Genomic DNA, 17,308 nt, shown 5'->3' with positions numbered 1-17,308 from the left:
CAATGGTTGTGGCAGATTCTCTATCACTGACCATTTTAAAATCAAGATGGGATGTTCCTTTAAAAGAGATGCTCTAGATCAAAAGGAATTATTTTGGGGGAGTTCTATGGATTATGTTATACAGGAGGTCAGACTAGATGATCACAATGGCCCCTTCTGGCCTTGGAATCTATGAATGGGGGAAGGGATAGCTCAGTGGTTTGAGCATTGGCCTGCTAAACCCAGGGTTGGGAGTTCAATCCTTGAGGGGGCCATTTAGGGATTTGGGGCAAAAATCTGTCTGGGGATTGGTCCTGCTTTGAGCAGGGGGTTGGACTAGATGACCTCCTGACGTCTCTTCCAACCCTGATATTCTATGAATCAATGCTGCATTGGCAGGGAATTGGAGCAGCTTACACTAAGGGGTCTATTTCAACTTGACCATCTGTGATACTACTTTGTAAGTTAATTTTATTTTTATTACATAAAACTGCCTTAAGAGTGTATGTTTATGTTGCATGAACTGTGAACTCTTATTCCGGAGGTTAAAAACAGGAAACTTGTCAGTTCTGGGGAAGCTGAGTTGGGCCAACTGCATTGCCTCTTTAGTTTCCTGGTTTATAGTCAGATAACTTTAGAATGTTATAAATACTTGGTGTTTGTTAATTCAAAGTAAATATACCATTTTATTCATAGAAATGAAGTGGCATATTAGCAACCAATACTTTCGGAACCTTTGCATAATTAGTTAACTTTTAAATTTCTCTGAATTTTTGCCAACAGGATTGATCGTAAGATGTCAAGTGCTCATACAAATTATAAACTGGATGAAGCCCAGGCCATAATGAATGAGCTCCGAACCATAAAAAAAGCTATTTGTATGGGTGAGAAAGAAAGGCAGGACCTTATGCAGGTAAGAAACTTTCTACTGGATGGATAGTTGCAAAAATGTAGCTTCCCCTGGTCTCTGCTGTTTTCCCTTGTTTGTAGGTGCATAGGAATTGCTAAACTGAATCAGACTAGTGGTCTGATATTCTGTCTGACATTGATCAGAAGTAGAGGAGAGGTGCAAAACATACATCTTAAGCAGGTTACTGCATAAACTGTCCATCTGGAAAGTTTCTTCCTAATCCCTATCAGTTAGTGGTTGGCCTATGTCCTGAGCCTGATAGTTCATATCCCTGAATCTTTTATACCCTAGATAGTATAACTAAATCATCTTATTATTCATATAAATGTCTCATCTTTATTTGAATCCATTTAAACTCTTGACTTCATGGATACCTTGAGTTCCACAGAGTAATTATGTTACATAAGAAAATATATTCTTTGATCAGTTTTACATTACTTGTCTTTAATTTCATTTTGTGTTCTCTTGTTGTTTGTATAATGAAACAGGGTAAAGAAAGGAATGTGCTAATCCACTTATTATTTTATATATCTCTATACCATGTTTCTTCCTATCTTCTTTAAACTATGAAGTGTTTATTTTATTAACTTATCCTCATTTAGAATCTATCCAGGCCTCTAATACTATTTTTGCCTCTCTTGACCATTGCAGTTTGTGGTATGGCCTTTTAAAAATTCAATGATCCACCTTTTTGGCTTCAAGAGCCAGTGGAGGAATACCAGTACTATGATGTACTAGTCCAGATAACTGGAATGTAATCGCATATGATTGCATGAAGCCTCTTCATCCCTATCTCACTACCATTAGGCATTAACCTCCCCCTTTCCTTTTTTTAAGTCTCAACTTCATACCATACGTTAGCTTTATACACCTTATTAAAAAAACCCAGAGAGCCTGTGGGCTTGGAAAGATGACAAGGATAGTTCTGTTAAATCAGCTCTGCTGTATGCGAAAGGCAGTATCTTGGCTGCTAACTTTTAGGAGCCTAGTAAATTAACATAGCCTTTCAAATGTATCTTTCATCTCTCTCTGCAGTAGTTTCATCATGTTCTGTTAGCTTTTTTTTTTATTAATTATCTGGGTATCTTGTAATCTGCTTATATTATGTTCCCATAGTTTAAAAGTTATTCAGTCTCTGAAGCATTACCCAACGGTCAGCTGATGGACTACAAAACATTGTCTAAGTAGGCAGAACAGTGAAGTCACTATTAAAAATTTCAGCCTTGGCAACTTTCAGTATATTTGCTATTTTGTATTGGCCAACTTTTAAAATGGTTTTCAGCCTTCCACATGCCATGGCTAGTGAGAATGATTAGAAAAGCAATTCTTCCTGGATTCCATAATGCACATTTGGGGAAAGTAACTGGCAGTTTAAAGACTTGTGTGTGAGAAATCTTGGATCAGCTGAACTACTGGCCTTGTTTTAACTCTCCCACTAGACTATTTTTTTTATTCTTATGTCTTAACCCAGCAACACAGTGTCCACCTGACAGACTGAAAAGTCTTGAGAATTGCACCTTTTAAAACAAACTTTAAGAGTGATAGCAGTGGCCTGAAAAATACTATTAAGTAATTACAAATCTAGTATCAAGTTAAATACCATGGACTGAAATGGGTCCTCTGGCAAGCCTGGAATAGAAGTCCTATAGAACAAATGAGAAATTTAGGATGATACTGATGGTTGGTTTTAGATCCGTTTTACTGATGAGAATTGAAGTTGTCACAATTGTATATTGCTTCCAGTGCATTTTATGGTGCAATAGTCTTTAATATTAATTTGTTTCAAAATTAGTAGTTACATATTTTAATCAATTTCAGCATACTTTACAATCCTGACCCAATTTTAAGATTTAACAAAATAACAATATTTCAAAATATGAGCATCTCAGTTATGTAGAACCAGTATGAAGTCTGTTTAAAATTTTCCATATTACTCTTACATTTTAAAATCCTTGCTTAGCAGGCGAAGGAAAAAAAATCTCTCTCACAATAAACACATTTTGGAAAAAGCAGTGGTTATGGAGGAGTTGGGAGTTTTATGTGTAAACACTTCGTAAATTATTCCAGAAAGAGGAAATAGAAAACTTCATAACTACCTCTTAATCTAAATCTGTAAGGTGTAGGCAGTGGATCTAAACATAGCAGAGGTGACTCAGTCTTCTGTAGGTCCTCAGAAAACTGTGGCTGTTGTAGAAATATGATAATTGGATGAGGATATGTGGGAGAGAAGTCTGAGGCAAGGAAGGAAGAGGTGGACAGGTTTAAACTGGGTGCTGTGGTTAGAAATAATGTCAGATATGTGGTGTTATTGCTCCAAAAAGATGAGGGAATGTTTATAAAAGTTTGTGTGCGTGGTTAGACTTCTGAGAGCTGCTCTTTCCCCATGCCTCCCAAGTATATATTTATATTGATTTTGTTGTCTGCTCCAATGTGTGTTTTCTTTTTTAATTTTAACATCCATCGACAGCCCTTGGGAGATTTTCTTTTTTTTTACTGGGTTGGGAGATTGAGTAGGAAATATTGAAGTGGAAGAGTTGTTTCTATCTAACATGAAGTACATGTTGCCCCAAAATTGTATCTGATAGTGTGTGTATTTGGTATAGTGTCCCCAGGATAGAGCTATGAAGTGATGAAGTGGGAGAAGTTTCAGGCAGAAGACCCCCATTGCCCTTCACCCAGCCAGGGGCGGCTCTATGTATTTTGCCACCCCGAGCACGGCAGTCAGGCAGCCTTCGGCGACATGCCTGCAGGAGGTCCGCTGGTAACGTGGTAACGCTAGTAACGTGGATTTGGCGGCATGCCTGCAGGAGGTCCACTGGTAACACGGATTCGTACCCGCCGCCAAATTGCCACCGAAACCGCGGGACCGGTGGACCTCCCGCAGGCATGCCGCCGAAGGCAGCCTGACTGCCGCCCTGACGGCGACCGGCAGGCCGCCCCCCGCGGTGCGCTGGTGCCCGGAGCCTCCCCTGCACCCAGCACAGCTACATTTCCCCTGTACCTCGTGGAGATGAATGGCTTTGAGCAGGGCAGTACAGATGAAAGTGGGACCACACCATGTGGTAGAGCATGTGTGGAAATCTCCTCTATTAGCTTTCAGGAAGGGCTTTTTTCTTGCTTCTGTAATTGTCCAATTGTAAGCAAGGGGGAGATGCCAGTAGTACCATGTTGTCTGCAGTTCTTTGTGAGCTACGGTTTGAGAATCACTGAGCTATATTATGTCCTTTTTTCTTAATAAATTGGGTGTGCCTAATAACTACAGGTTGTTGCAAATTAGCAATCCCCATAGGAACCTAAAATCAGCAAACTGTTTCACTGGCATTGAGCCTCTGTAGTTTAGAATCAGATTAGTTCTTTGTTAGGTAACAGTCTTCTACCTGATGCTGGTCAGTATGGTTATAGTAGGTTAACTTAATTTTTGATGGGATTTGTTAGTGAGAGTTATCTCTCTTTGGGAATGTGTGGGAGAAGTTTATTTAAATATTTTATGTTTAAATTTTTCACAGTGGAGGATGCCAGTGGTCTCTCTCATGCATGCCAGACTGTGTGGTTTTTGTTTTAATTGTGGCAAAAGAAAAAAAATATTTTGAAAACATTTGGTTGCAGGAGAGGGTGAATAATCAAAAAGTCAAATCATGAAATTTAAAAGTTGGCTATTAATCTTGAAGAGAAACTCTGCTTAATGGGAACTTTAAAAACCCCCAAATCCTGTTGCCTAAGCTTGTATAAAAATCATGATATTGGCTTTCTTCTTTTAATTAACATTTCATTTAACAAATTGAAAACTTGCCTTCCATCTGGCAGTTGCTATTTTGCATGATTGTGTCTTACCTGCCCTTCTCCCTCTGTGCTGTTCTATACCCTTACCTACACAGTCTGCTCAGATCCACAGATTTCATAGTGCTGCCCTTCCCGCAATCCAAGTGGAAAAACCTCTCTGGCTGCATGAACCTTACGATTGTAGAATCCGGGGTGAAATTAACTGTGATTAAAATTGAAGCAATGGGTGATATTTTTTCAAGATGGGTGAGGGATTAGTCACTGAGGAGTGTCGTGTGTTTGAGGCAGGGGCAGGTAAGACGTGGCCCTCTCTGCTGTCTGTTCTGGAAGATGGCAGCTGCTGTGTGTAAAGTCAGAGCTATTCACAGCTCTGAAAACTGAAACTTTGACAGATATTTCTTAACTATTTGTTGTTCTCGAATTTAAACTACATTCGTTTTAATATACACTTACATACAATATACAATCATTGGGGGTTTTTTGGAAATGGAGTTTTCAAAACAAAGTTCCCATTTCACAGAATGAAATAATAAATTTGACTTTCTTACAGGTAGCTTTTTTAATAAACATCCTGTTATATCCCAATAATAGAAAAAGTAGTGGGTGGAGTATCATTCTACTATTTTTTTTTTTTTTAAATGGACAACCAGAATTAGATTCTACTAGATCACTTTTTTTAATGTTCTTTTTTAGAGCCTGGCGAAGCTAACGGATGGATTCAGGAATAGCTGTTGTATTACAGATTCCCTGCAAGGTCTCCAGCACAATTCTAGTTCACTCCGTGATTCCTGTTTACCTCAACAACACTGTGATGCTTGTTCTCAAACTGACATCACTGGAGAGGTATGTGTTCCAATGTGAGATGTTTGCTGTGGAAAATAAGCAGCTTTTGTGTTAGTCACATGATTATGGTTCGTTTTCCATTTTAATTCAAAGATGGATGCTTGGAAGAAAATACTCTGTTTTTTTTCTCCATTTTTAAAATAATCCATTTTGGCTTAATAGTGTGCAAATAATGTTCACTAGTTATATGCTTTGTGATTCTAATTCTCAAACATGCAAAAGGCCTTTGTGAAATGTGTTTACAAAGGAATCCGCTTCTCAGTTCCATCAGTCTGGGCTGAAGTGATCACTTTCTAACCATCTCCATGACTAATGGGCAGATGGCAAAGTAGACCCTGAATAATAGTTCCCCACAGGAGTGTTCACAAGCCTCCCAGTCTGTGGTTTTGCCTTTTTATAGTGCAATTGTTGCCAGCTGTTTGCACCAAGCATCAAACTTTTACTGGTATTACAGCCATGCTGGAGGGAAAAAAAATAAAGGGTTCTAAGTGCCCAGTTTTACATTTGCCTCAAGGATCTGTTACCCTCTGAGCTGTTGTGTTCTTTTTTTTTTTTTTTACCACACTGGTTTCGTCTTTACATATGGATTAAAAGATTCAAGAGCTAAGTTGATCTCTACTGCTTTCTTCCAAAATAGAGGGAAATTTACAATTTAAATTAGGGCTGTAATATTTTTCTTTATAAGAATCCATTTCCTTCTTGATCTGGTCGGTCAGGCCTTCGCTGTCATTTCCTTCAAGCCCTTCTTTAAATCATGTTCAAGAAAAGTATAAGAGGACCACACTTAAACAACCCAATGTGAATTACACTGTTGTGTGCATGCCAGTTAAATGGTTACCATGCACTGTTACTTTGGTCATTTGAATTAGGTTTTCATGGGCAAAAAGTAAGCAACTGCTTCTGAGGAAATTTGAAGTGGAGTTGAGAGCCCATTCACAGTGCGATAGTATAAGAATTTGAATGTTACTTCAGATACAAAGCTTGTTATAATTCAAGAGCTTTAAGTTAACCGCTTTTTCTGAGTGTTGTATACCATGCATTTTTCTTTGGTCTGTTTTCCCTCTAGTCCCTTTCACCCATGAGCGATGGGTGAGTAGAAAGGGAATTTTTTATAAATATGATGTGTAATTGTGATCTGTGGAGAGTTTGAGGGAACTGATCTGGCACTAAACTTTTCTCACGTGGTCCAAAGTGAGAGTCATGTGGTACAATTGGAGAGTCATTTGTTGAAACTGGTGGTGGATCAGATTGCAGTATCCTAGTTTACCAAAAGGATAATAGCCATGTTTTCTGCTTCAGAATGCACACTGAATACCATCCAAGACAAACCAACTATGGTATATTTTGAAGACTATGTTTGTATAGTATACATTTGGTTAGAAAATATAAATGTATAACTGCATAGGGATAACCCTTGCACTTCTGAATTTGAAAAATATTCTGCAGTGGGGGAATTAGTATCAGCTGGTGGTTGTGAGTGGGAAATTGGTGGATTGTGTTACCTGTGCCTGAAGGTGCATAGAGTAGGACAGGCAACTGACAAGGGACTAGAAGCTCAGTGATCTGGAATGGGGATCCAGAGAAGTTATAGCTATTAAGCTATATGTGGCTGGCTTGGGGAGGAACTAAAGCTACATGTGATGGAGCATATTGCCCAAGGAGGGTTTGCAGAAGAGAGCTCGCTTTGCTACAGTAAGAATTGCAGCATGGCGACAGTGCTGCAACCTTTTGATTCGAGACGCAGTTGTAGCACATTGGAATAAAACTGTTTAATCTGTTGTTTGTTTCTAGATAAATTTAAGGTAAAGAGCCATGGATTCCAGGGACTAAAATACTGAGTAATGCTTCAACATATAGGGAACATCTTTCTTCTTGCTTTGGAAGCAAAACCCAATTACTTTGCACTGAATTTTCCCATAAAATAAGAATGCTATTGTAATAAGCAATTAAATATTGCACTCGTTTGGTACATCCTATTCTTTACATTTTGAGCTCTGACTTAGGAAGGTCTTGACAATGCATAATTAAGTGTTACTAACTCGTTTAATTTCCAGAAAGGCTGTTTACTGAGAGGGCTAACTTTACACTTACTGCACCTTTAGGTAATTTATTAATAACCCAATTTCATATCTTAAGAATCCAAACTATCTCTTGCAGACACATTTTTATTTGAAACATTGACAGTGTTTTGGTAAGCTTGGGTAGGGAGAATAAATTTTATTTATATTCTTTTAACAATGTTTATTACTAATGTGTGTTGTGTTTCTCCACCTTTCCTTTTCTTCCTGGTCCTCAACTCCAAAAAAAAAAAAAAAAAAAAAAAAGTTTTGCTTTGATGATAAAACGAGACTTGTGGACAAAGTAAGACTGAGCTGGCAATATGAAGAGGCCAAAAAGAGGTAAGTAAACGTAAGCCTGTTTTCTGTTCTTTGTGACTGAAGCTTTGGAAATAGATTTGAAACCAAGCAATGATATCACTTTCAGTGTACCTCCTGAAAGATAGATTAACTGTATTTGCTAGTGCTTAGTGCAGAGGTAGTTGAGGTTTACTGCAACATAACATTATCAGTAAGATTACAATATTTGTTTTCAGGGGAAAATCCACGTGTCAGACATATCAGAAGCCCCATATACACACAAAGTTGCACTAGTTTAAAACTGTGGTTTTAAAGTGGCTTTGTTAAACCGTCGCAAAACCCTGTGTGGACACTCTTAAATTAATTTAAATCCAGTTTATATCTGTTTAGCTCGTGTTGGTAAATTTACAGGGCAAGCTAAACCAATATAACCAGTTTTAAGTCAATATAAATAAGTATGACTGCATAAAGGTTTGCATTAGTTTAACTAAATCAGTGTAGATAAACTTAAAACTCAAAACAGGCAAGTGAAAACAAAACTTTCTTAACTGAGCAGCAGTGCTTTAAAACTTTTAATATGTTTAATTAACAAAGGGTGTTTTTTATTTTTAAAAACAAAATGTTTGAAAATTGGTTCATCCTTCACTAATTCCTTTGGTCATATCTGCCTACCTAGTGATTTGACTTAGTTTTTTTTTTTTTGCTAGTGTATCAATCCTGCAGAACCAACATAGCTCTGTAAAAGTAAATTGGACACTTTTCTGATTTACGCATCAAGAAAATTGTTAACTAATTTCTGTTTGCAGCGCTACTTAGCAGCTCCATTCGCCTCAAATTATGTGCTCAGTTACACCTGTTCAATTCCACTGAAGGTGATAGGATATCACTAGCATAAATGGTAATTTGAGGACAATAAGATTGCATCCATGTAACTGTTTTTTATAGGCAGGGTTGGTAGCACCATTATTAAGATTGCCCGACACCTCCCACAGCCATGTGTTCAGTAGCGTATAACTTTGCCAAAACTTAACCTTTGGGTCTGATATTTTCCAAGTCAGGTGTCTGCCTTAGCCAGATTTTTTTCAACATTTCAAGTGGTTCAGGCATTTCTGAGAATGAGCTAGAAAAAATAGATCTTTTGTTCTTGATAATAAATTCTGGTGACCTTTTCTTTCGGAAGCTATCGCACCCCCATGCTTTAAAGCAGAGTCTTGACATTTGGCAGGGGGTGGGGGTAACACTGTTAGGGATTTGCTTTTCTCCATCTCTGTTCAAATCAGAATAATCTTAGCCAAGTTTGAATAATTGCATTTCACACTTGCTTGATGATGACTTGCCAAAACTTCACAGCTAAATTCTTTGAAGATTCTGTCCATACTGAGCATAACTCCAGCCCAGGCTGAGCAGGACTTGCCCTGTAATTGCTGCTGCCGGCCACAGCTGGGCACCAGGACTGAAAGCAGGGAGGCTGACTCTCTTATGTTCCCAATGCACCGCTACTGGACCCAGGAAGTGAGCAGCAGGAAGCTGTCTGATGTGAATGCAGAGGGCACAAGAGCTGGATGTGGGAGGAAGGGAGAGGGAAGAAGTAGATTGGGGCAAAGAATTGGGCAAGGGTGACTGGGATTGGCTGGGCAGAGAGACAGGAACTGGGAGACAGATTGCAAGGAACCTAGGGAGAGTGACTGGGATTGAAAGCCAGTGAGGATGGAGAACATGGGTAGTGGAGGATGGGACTGGAGGCTGGGGGAAACAGGGGAAAACAGATTAGACAAGGTTATGAGAGAGGGGGAACTGGGTGGGCAAGGAGCCGGGGGTGAGGAGGAACTGGGAATAGCTGAACAAGGAGTATGGGAGGAGGAGTCCAGGGGGTGAGGCAAGGATTTGTTGGTCAGTGAGATTGGGATTAGGGTTAGAAGCCTGAGGAGTGGAGGCAGGGACTGGCGAGGTGAGGAGAATGGCACTAGGACGAAGAGCGAGGGGTCGGAAAGAGACGGACATGTTGCAAGGCATGGAGCAGAAGAAGTCTTGGATGGAATGGACAGAAGAGTCCGTGTCCACCAGAGACGCTCGCTCCAAAGGCTGGAGTGGAATTTAAGATTCCTGAGCTTCCTCTGCTGCCAGCAAATATCACTGAAACCCACTATCAGTGTGTGTGTTTCATCCCCCTCTACTGCCGGACCACACAGAGCAGTGGTGCCCAAACTTTTCCTGTCACACTCCATACCAATAATGGAGGAGCTTGAGTTGATGATGGAGCTGGGGGCAGAATTGTGGATGGGCGAGGAATTGGGGCAGAGGCCGAGTTGACCTGGGGGCAGAGAGCGAATGAGGGCAGAACCGGGCTGGATGACGAGTAGGGGATGGAGTAGAGCTGTGGCTGCAGCCAGAGCTGGGCTGGGGGCAGAGCAGGGGGTGGAGTGGAGCTGGGGCTGGGGCCAGAACTGGGCTGGGGTAGAGTGGGACTGGGTGGTGCTTCCTACCCACCCCTCTCCCCTCTGGGGGCTGGCCCTGGCCCTGCTAGACTCCCTGAACCTTCCTCATGCCTCCTTATGGGGGCACACCCCACAGTTTGCGGACCCCTTAGTTCAAATGGCAAAAGTAGTCTGTGTGGGAGATCTAAAGGTTCCAACGGTACTAATCATCCATGTAGGTGTCAATATGATGCTATTTGATAGAATTTTTGTTTTTTTCAGTTTGGTTTTTTAAAAAGCAAGGAATTTACACAAAAACGGTGTTAAAAGAACACTATTACAGTGGCAAAGTCAAGCATTTAGAAGTTAGGAAATGCCAGAATTAAGGCTGTCTGTGCATCCCTTTGTGCATACAAGCAATGTGATACAATCTTTAATTACATGATCACACACATTTTTTTTCCTGTAGCGTACCAGAAGTTGGGAGATGTGGAGTGAATTAGGCAGTGGAGTGCAGGAAGAGAATGGAGCGGGTCATTGTCAAGGCAGTTAAATACTGCCTTGGAGAACAGGATTCTATCCCTGCCTCTGCCACAGAAGTCCTGTGTGATGCTAGTCAAGTCACTTGTTTCAGGGCTGGTAGTTGGAAGAACTTTTATTTAATTAAAAAAAAGCACTGTCTTTTACTTTGTTTTATAAGGCCTAATTTAATCTGAAAATTTGAGGGAAGCTAGAAATTTAACTCTTTGATTTGGTTAAAAGTTTTTTCAAGTTGTTGCTCCTTTCCATCTACTTCAAAGAGTTAAGGAATCCTGTTTTGTTCGTTAGGGCCAACATGTATGCCACTTAATTTCCAACTGTGATTGTGAGTTGGGAGGGAAGAAAAAAACTAATATATTTCCGTGGATCATTACTTTTTATATAATTGGGAAAACATGACTGGGGAATGATTCAAAAGATATAGACATTTATAATGTACAGTTTTTTAACACACTGGTTACAAACCTGCTAAAAACACTGGCCCATTGGCACTCTGGATAGTACAGCTCACTGCGATCATAAACCTAGAGAGAAGGCCATAGGAATTAGAAAGGATCTTGGTTTGGGCAGCAATGAAAGACCATGCTGAAACAGTCAACTTCTGTAAATCACCTTTGTCCGGATTTTCCTCGTCCATCCCTCCACGAATGCAAGTCAACGCCACACCATTCCATTTTGTTGTGAGCACGTTCTTTTCATTTCTGGCCAAAGAGTTTTATCATGGGATCGGCCCAGCACGTTTTCGGTCAGTCCAGCGGTCGCTTGGGGTCTCTGGGGATCCGGTTACTGATGTAGGTTGTCCACCTATTGTCTTGCCTGCAGACTACATGACCCGCCTATCTTCGCTTTGCGTCGTACATTGCCTGCACTACATAACTTCCGTAAATGCACTCTATAGATCAGGGGTAGGCAGCCTTTCAGAAGTGGTGTGCCGAGTCTTCATTTATTCACTCTAATTTAAGCTTTTGCGTGCCAGTAATACATTTTAACGTTTTTAGAAGGGCTCTTTCTATAAGTCTATAATATATAACTAAACTATTGTTGTATGTAAGGTAAATAAGGTTTTTAAAATGTTTTTAAATGAAGCTTCTTAATTAAATTAAAATGCAGAGCCCCCCGGGCCGGTGGCCAGGACCCGGGCAGTGTGAGTGCCACTGAAAATCAGCTTGCGTGCAGCCGCCTTTGGCACACGTGTCATAGGTTGCCTACCCCTGCTATAGATATAGTGCCATATGACATGGTACAGAGAAATTGGTCAAAGGCCTTGCCCCACAGTTACAGTCTAGGAGAGATGTGACATTGATCAAGGATGCAGGAGAGAAGTGAGGTTTGTGCAATATAATATAATAGGGGTTATTTGTATCTTACTGTATAAATTATGTGGGATGGGGTGTTAATTAGATTTTCTGAGGTATTCTACATGTCCCTCCCAGAAATTTTTTTGGTTGATGCCAGGAAAAACATGTTGGTTGCTTCTTTGTGGTGTAGCATGTAGCACAAGCATAAATAGCTGAGCATTTCACTAAGTGTGAGGTACTTGTGTTATCTGAACATCAAGAAGTGACCTGGTTAAAACCTTTCTCTACGAACTAAATTTAGACTTTTTTTACTGAATAAAAGAGGCCTTCTGTATTAAAAAATATTTTTCTAAAATTGCCACTAGGATACAATTTTGCTATCCAGGGATAACCGCTTTGACAATGAACTATTGTTCAACAGAAGTGTGTTAGTTGCTTTAAAAAAGTCTTTATTTTGCCCAGTATAATGTATAGTAGTAATCGGCATTTAAAGTTTTGAGTGGAACTGCACAAAGCTCAATTTGCCCCTACCAGTTATCTCTGGTTACATTCTTCATTTATCATGCATTCCTTCCCTTTAGCTTGCTGGCATTTCTGTAGAGCTTTTGTCTCCATTAAATATTTTTGTCTTCAGCCTCGCTTGGCTGATGAAACATCTACTGTAACTGCACAGCGTGGGTGCAGGAATGTGCTGTGTTGGATTAAAATCTACAAACTAGAAAATTAAAATGCTGCAGTATATAATAATTGTAAAACATTTTACCATGACTCCTTGCTTCTTAAATGTAACATGGAATCAATCTGTTATGCTGGTAGCACACAGCGAATCAGTACACTATACAAGTTCTTCTGTTTATTTGGAAAAAAACCCAAACAAGTTAACAGAAAATTTAAAATAGACTCACCGTGTAGGGTGGAAACCACCTCCCTTTGCTCTTTCTAAAAAAATGGAAAAAAGTAAAAGTGGTAATATATGGCATGCCATATCCTACCTGTACTCCTACAGAGTCAGGAAGATAGAGCAGCTTCAGATAGCAGTAACTTTTAGGCTTTGCCATGTATAAAGGAAAAAAAAATACGATTTTCTGATTGATTTACTTGTTGTGTGCGTAGCCTCTTGGCAGAGAAGTGCAAGTGTGAGAGTTCAGATTGAACTCCCTAGGGGAGAAATGACCCAGTAGCAGTAGAAAAATTTCCCTCTCTCCCTTCCCATTGAAGGTGATCTGAGTTGAAATCCCTCCTTCAAAAATTCTCATCCTGTACCATCCTGAGTGACTTGATATTTACGTAAATTAAGACATGCACAGAGATTTTTCTACAGTTTCCCACATTGGATAATTTGCCGCCTCTTGTGAGCAGCTCCTGCTGGATGGAGTTGGGGATTCTGACCGCCTTTAAGTTCTGGAGAAAACATCCTTTCTCGCACATTGAATCCATTGCTCTGGGCAGAAGTTCATAATTCAAGTGTATTACTGTTCAGTCCAGCTCACTGGGAGGCTACATCTATTTCCTTCCACCCCTGACTCTTCCCTCCCCCACCTTTTAAAAAATATCAGTTGAATGCTACCTCCATGGGATTTACTGTTTGTCTGTGAGCCCTGCCAGTCTCGCCCTACAGAAGTGGAAGGGGGAGGTGTGGTCACATTAATACAATCTCACTTGGAGCAGTGACTCAAGGACCTTCTTGGAGCACTGGTATTGGCTTCAGTTGCTATATCAGTGAGAGCCCACCTCTTCTGAAAGTAGTTGGTGGAAGCTGGAAAGGCCACCACAGACCACTGCTCTGACAGTTGTTGCATAGCAAGAGAAATCAAAAGCAAAATTGCTTCTTTCACAACTCTTAATGGTGCTAGTAGTTTAATGCCTTATATGATATTCCATCAGCAAAACCATTCTGAAATATTCTAGTAACTATGCCACATCTCCCATGAAGTATATGATTATGCTTCTGAACATAAGAAAGGCCATACTGGGTCAGACCAAAGGTCCATCTAGTCCAGAATCCTGTCTTCCGACAGTGGCCAATGCCAGGTGCCCCAGAGGGAATGAATAGAACAGGTAATCATCAAGTGATCCATCCCTTGTCATCCACTCCCAGCTTCTGGCAAACAGGCTAGGGACACCATCCCTGCCCATCCTGGCTAATAGCCATTGAAGGACCTATCTTCTATGAACCCATCTAGTTATTTTTTGAACTCTATTATGGTCTTGGCCTTCCCAACATCCTCTGGCAAGGAGTTCCATGGGTTGACTGTGCATTGTATGAAAAAATACTTCCTTTTGTTTGTTTTAAACCTGCTGCCTGTTAATTGCATTTGGTGACCCCTAGTTCATGTGTTAGGAGAAGGAGTAAATAACACTTCCTTATTTACTTTCTCCACACCAGTCATGATTTTATAGACCTCTATCATATCCCCCCCTTAAGCTCAAAAGTCCCAGTCTTCTTAATCTCTCTTCATATGGAAGCCATTCCGTACCCCTAATAATTTTTGTTGCCCTTTTCTGTACCTTTTCCAATTCCAGTATATCTTTTTTGAATGGGAGTGACCACATCTGCACACAGTGTGTGGGCATACCATGGATTTATATAGAGGCAATATGATATTTTCTGTCTTATCTATCCCTTTCTTAATTATTCACAACATTCTGTATGCTTTTTTGACTGCCACTGCACATTGAGTAGATGTTTTCAGAGAACTATCCACAATGACTCCAAGATCTTTCTTGAGTGGCAACAGCTAATTTAGTCCCCGTCATTTTATATGTATAGTGGGGATTATGTTTTCCAATGTGCATTACTTTGCATTTATCAATATTGAATTTCATCAGCCATTTTTGTTGCCCAGTCACCCAGTTTTGTGTGATCCCTTTGTAGCTCTTCTTAGTCTGCTTTGGACTTAACTATTGTGAGTAGTTTTGTATCATCTGCAAATTTTGCCACCTCACTGTTTACCCCTCTTTCCAGATCATTTATGAATATATGTTGAATAAGACTGGACCCAGTACAGACCTCTGAGGACAGCACTATTTACCTCTCCATTCTGAAACTTGACCATTTATTCCTATCCTTTGTTTCCTATCTTTTAACCAGTTACTAATCCATGAGAGGACCTTCCCTCTTATCCCATGACAGCTTACTTTGCTTAAGAGCCTTTGGTGAGGGACCTTGTCAAAGACTTTCTGAAAATCTAAGTACACTATATCCACTGGATCCCTCTTGTCCACATGCTTGTTGACACCCTCAAAGAATTCTAGTAGATTGGTGAGGCATGATTTCCCATGTTGACTTTTCCTAACAAATTATGTTCATCTATGTGTCTGACAATTTTGTTCTTTACTATAGTTTCGACCAGTTTGCCCGGTACTGAAATCAGGCTTACCAGCTTGTAATTGCCGGGGTCACCTCTGGAGCCCTTTTAAAGAATTGGCGTCACATTAGCTATCCTCCAGTCATTTGATACAGAAGCTGATTTAAATTAAAAAAAATACTAGTCCTGCAATTTCAAATTTGAATTCCTTCAGAACTCTTGAGTGAATACTATCTGGTTCTGATGGATTATTATGGTTTAGTTTATCAATTTGTTCCAAAACCTCCTCTAATGACACCTCAATCTGCGACAGTTCCGCAGATTTGTCATCTAAACAGAATGGCTCAGGTTTGGGAATCGCCCTCACATCTTCAGCCGTGAAGACCGATGCAAAGAATTCATTTAGTTTCTCCGCAATGGCCTTATCATCCTTGAGTGCTCCTTTAGCATCTCGATTGTCCAGTGTCGCCACTGGTTGTTTAGCAGGCTTCCTGCTTCTGATGTACTTAACATTTTTTTTGCTATTACTTTTTGAGTGTTTGGCTAGCTGTTCTTCAAATTCTTTTTTGGCCTTTCTAATTATATTTTTACACTTCATTTGCCAGAGTTTATGCTCCTTTCTATTTTCCTCACTAGGATTTAGCTTCCACTTTTTAAAGGATGCCTTTTTGTCTGTCACTGCTTCTTTTACTTTGTTGTTTAGCCATGGTGGCACTTTTTTTGTTTTCTTACTGTGTTTTTTAATTTGGGGTATACATTTAAGTTGAGCCTCTCTGATGGTGGTTTTAAAAAATGTCCATGCAGCTTGCAGGGATTTCACTTTTGGCGCTGTACCTTTTAATTTCTGTCTAACTTCCTCATTTTTGTGTAGTTCCCCTTTCTGAAATTAAATGCTACAGTGTTGGGCTGCTGTGGTGTTTTGCCCACCACAGGGATGTTAAATTTCATTATATTATGGTCACTATTTCCAAGTGGTCCAGCTATATTCACCTCTTGGCCCAGATCCTGGGCTCTGCTTAGGACTAAATCAAGAATTGCCTCTCCTCTTGTGGGTTCCAGGACTATCTGCTCCAAGAAGCAGTCATTTAAGGTGTCAAGAAACTTTATCTCTGCATCCTGTCCTGAGGTGTCATGTACCCAGTCAATATGGGGATAGTTGAATTCCCCCATTATTATTATTATTATTGAGTTTTTTTTTTTAATAGCCTCTCTAATCTCCCTGAGCATTTACCAGTCATTATCACCATCCTTGTCAGGTGGTCGGTAATATATCCCTACTGCAATATTCTTATTCTTAGAGCATGGAATTACTATCCATTGAGATTCTGTGGTACAGTTTGGTTCATGTAAAATTTTTAAGTCATTTGATTCTATGCTTTCTTTCACATATAGTGCCACTCCCCCACAAGCACGACCTGTTCTGTCCTTCCTATATATTTTGTTCCCTGGTATTAGTGTGTCTCATTGATCATCTTCATTCCACCAAATTTCTGTGATGCCTATTGTAACAATATCCTCATTTAATGTGAGGCACTTGAATTCACACATCTTATTATTTAGACTTCTAGCATTTGTATATATGTACTTTAAAAACTTGTCACTTTTTAGCTGTCTGCCATTACATGATGTAATTGAATGGGATTCTTTTTTATGTGACTGTTTCTCGTCAGATCCTGCTTGTATTTTATCATCTTCCATCCTCTCCTCCTTACTAGGACACAGAGAATCTCTATTAATAGATCCTCTCCTAAGGGATGTCTCTATCCGAACCAGGTGCTCCTCCGCACCTGTCGGCTTTCTCCCAGCCCTTAGTTTAAAAACTGCTCTACAACCTTTTTAATTTTAAGCGCCAGCAGTCTGGTTCCATTTTGGTTTAGGT

General features: G+C 40.0%; 1 protein-coding gene across 1 annotated transcript in view; it reads left to right on the top strand.

Annotated features, from left to right (window-relative positions):
* WWC3 (WWC family member 3) overlaps nucleotides 1-17,308 on the top strand; it is a 104,376-nt gene that overhangs the window by 25,994 nt on the left and 61,074 nt on the right. The window contains exons 5-7 of the mRNA XM_065412562.1: nucleotides 763-892; nucleotides 5,363-5,512; nucleotides 7,838-7,911. Of these exons, the coding sequence (XP_065268634.1) occupies nucleotides 763-892; nucleotides 5,363-5,512; nucleotides 7,838-7,911 (354 nt within the window). The remainder of the gene's footprint in view (nucleotides 1-762; nucleotides 893-5,362; nucleotides 5,513-7,837; nucleotides 7,912-17,308) is intronic.

The sequence above is a fragment of the Emys orbicularis genome, chromosome 1 (genome assembly GCF_028017835.1).
Source record: "Emys orbicularis isolate rEmyOrb1 chromosome 1, rEmyOrb1.hap1, whole genome shotgun sequence".
In the NCBI taxonomy this organism is placed as follows: Eukaryota; Metazoa; Chordata; order Testudines; family Emydidae; genus Emys; species Emys orbicularis.
Note: the sequence above shows the minus strand (reverse complement) of the source record. Positions and strands in the feature narration are given on the sequence as shown.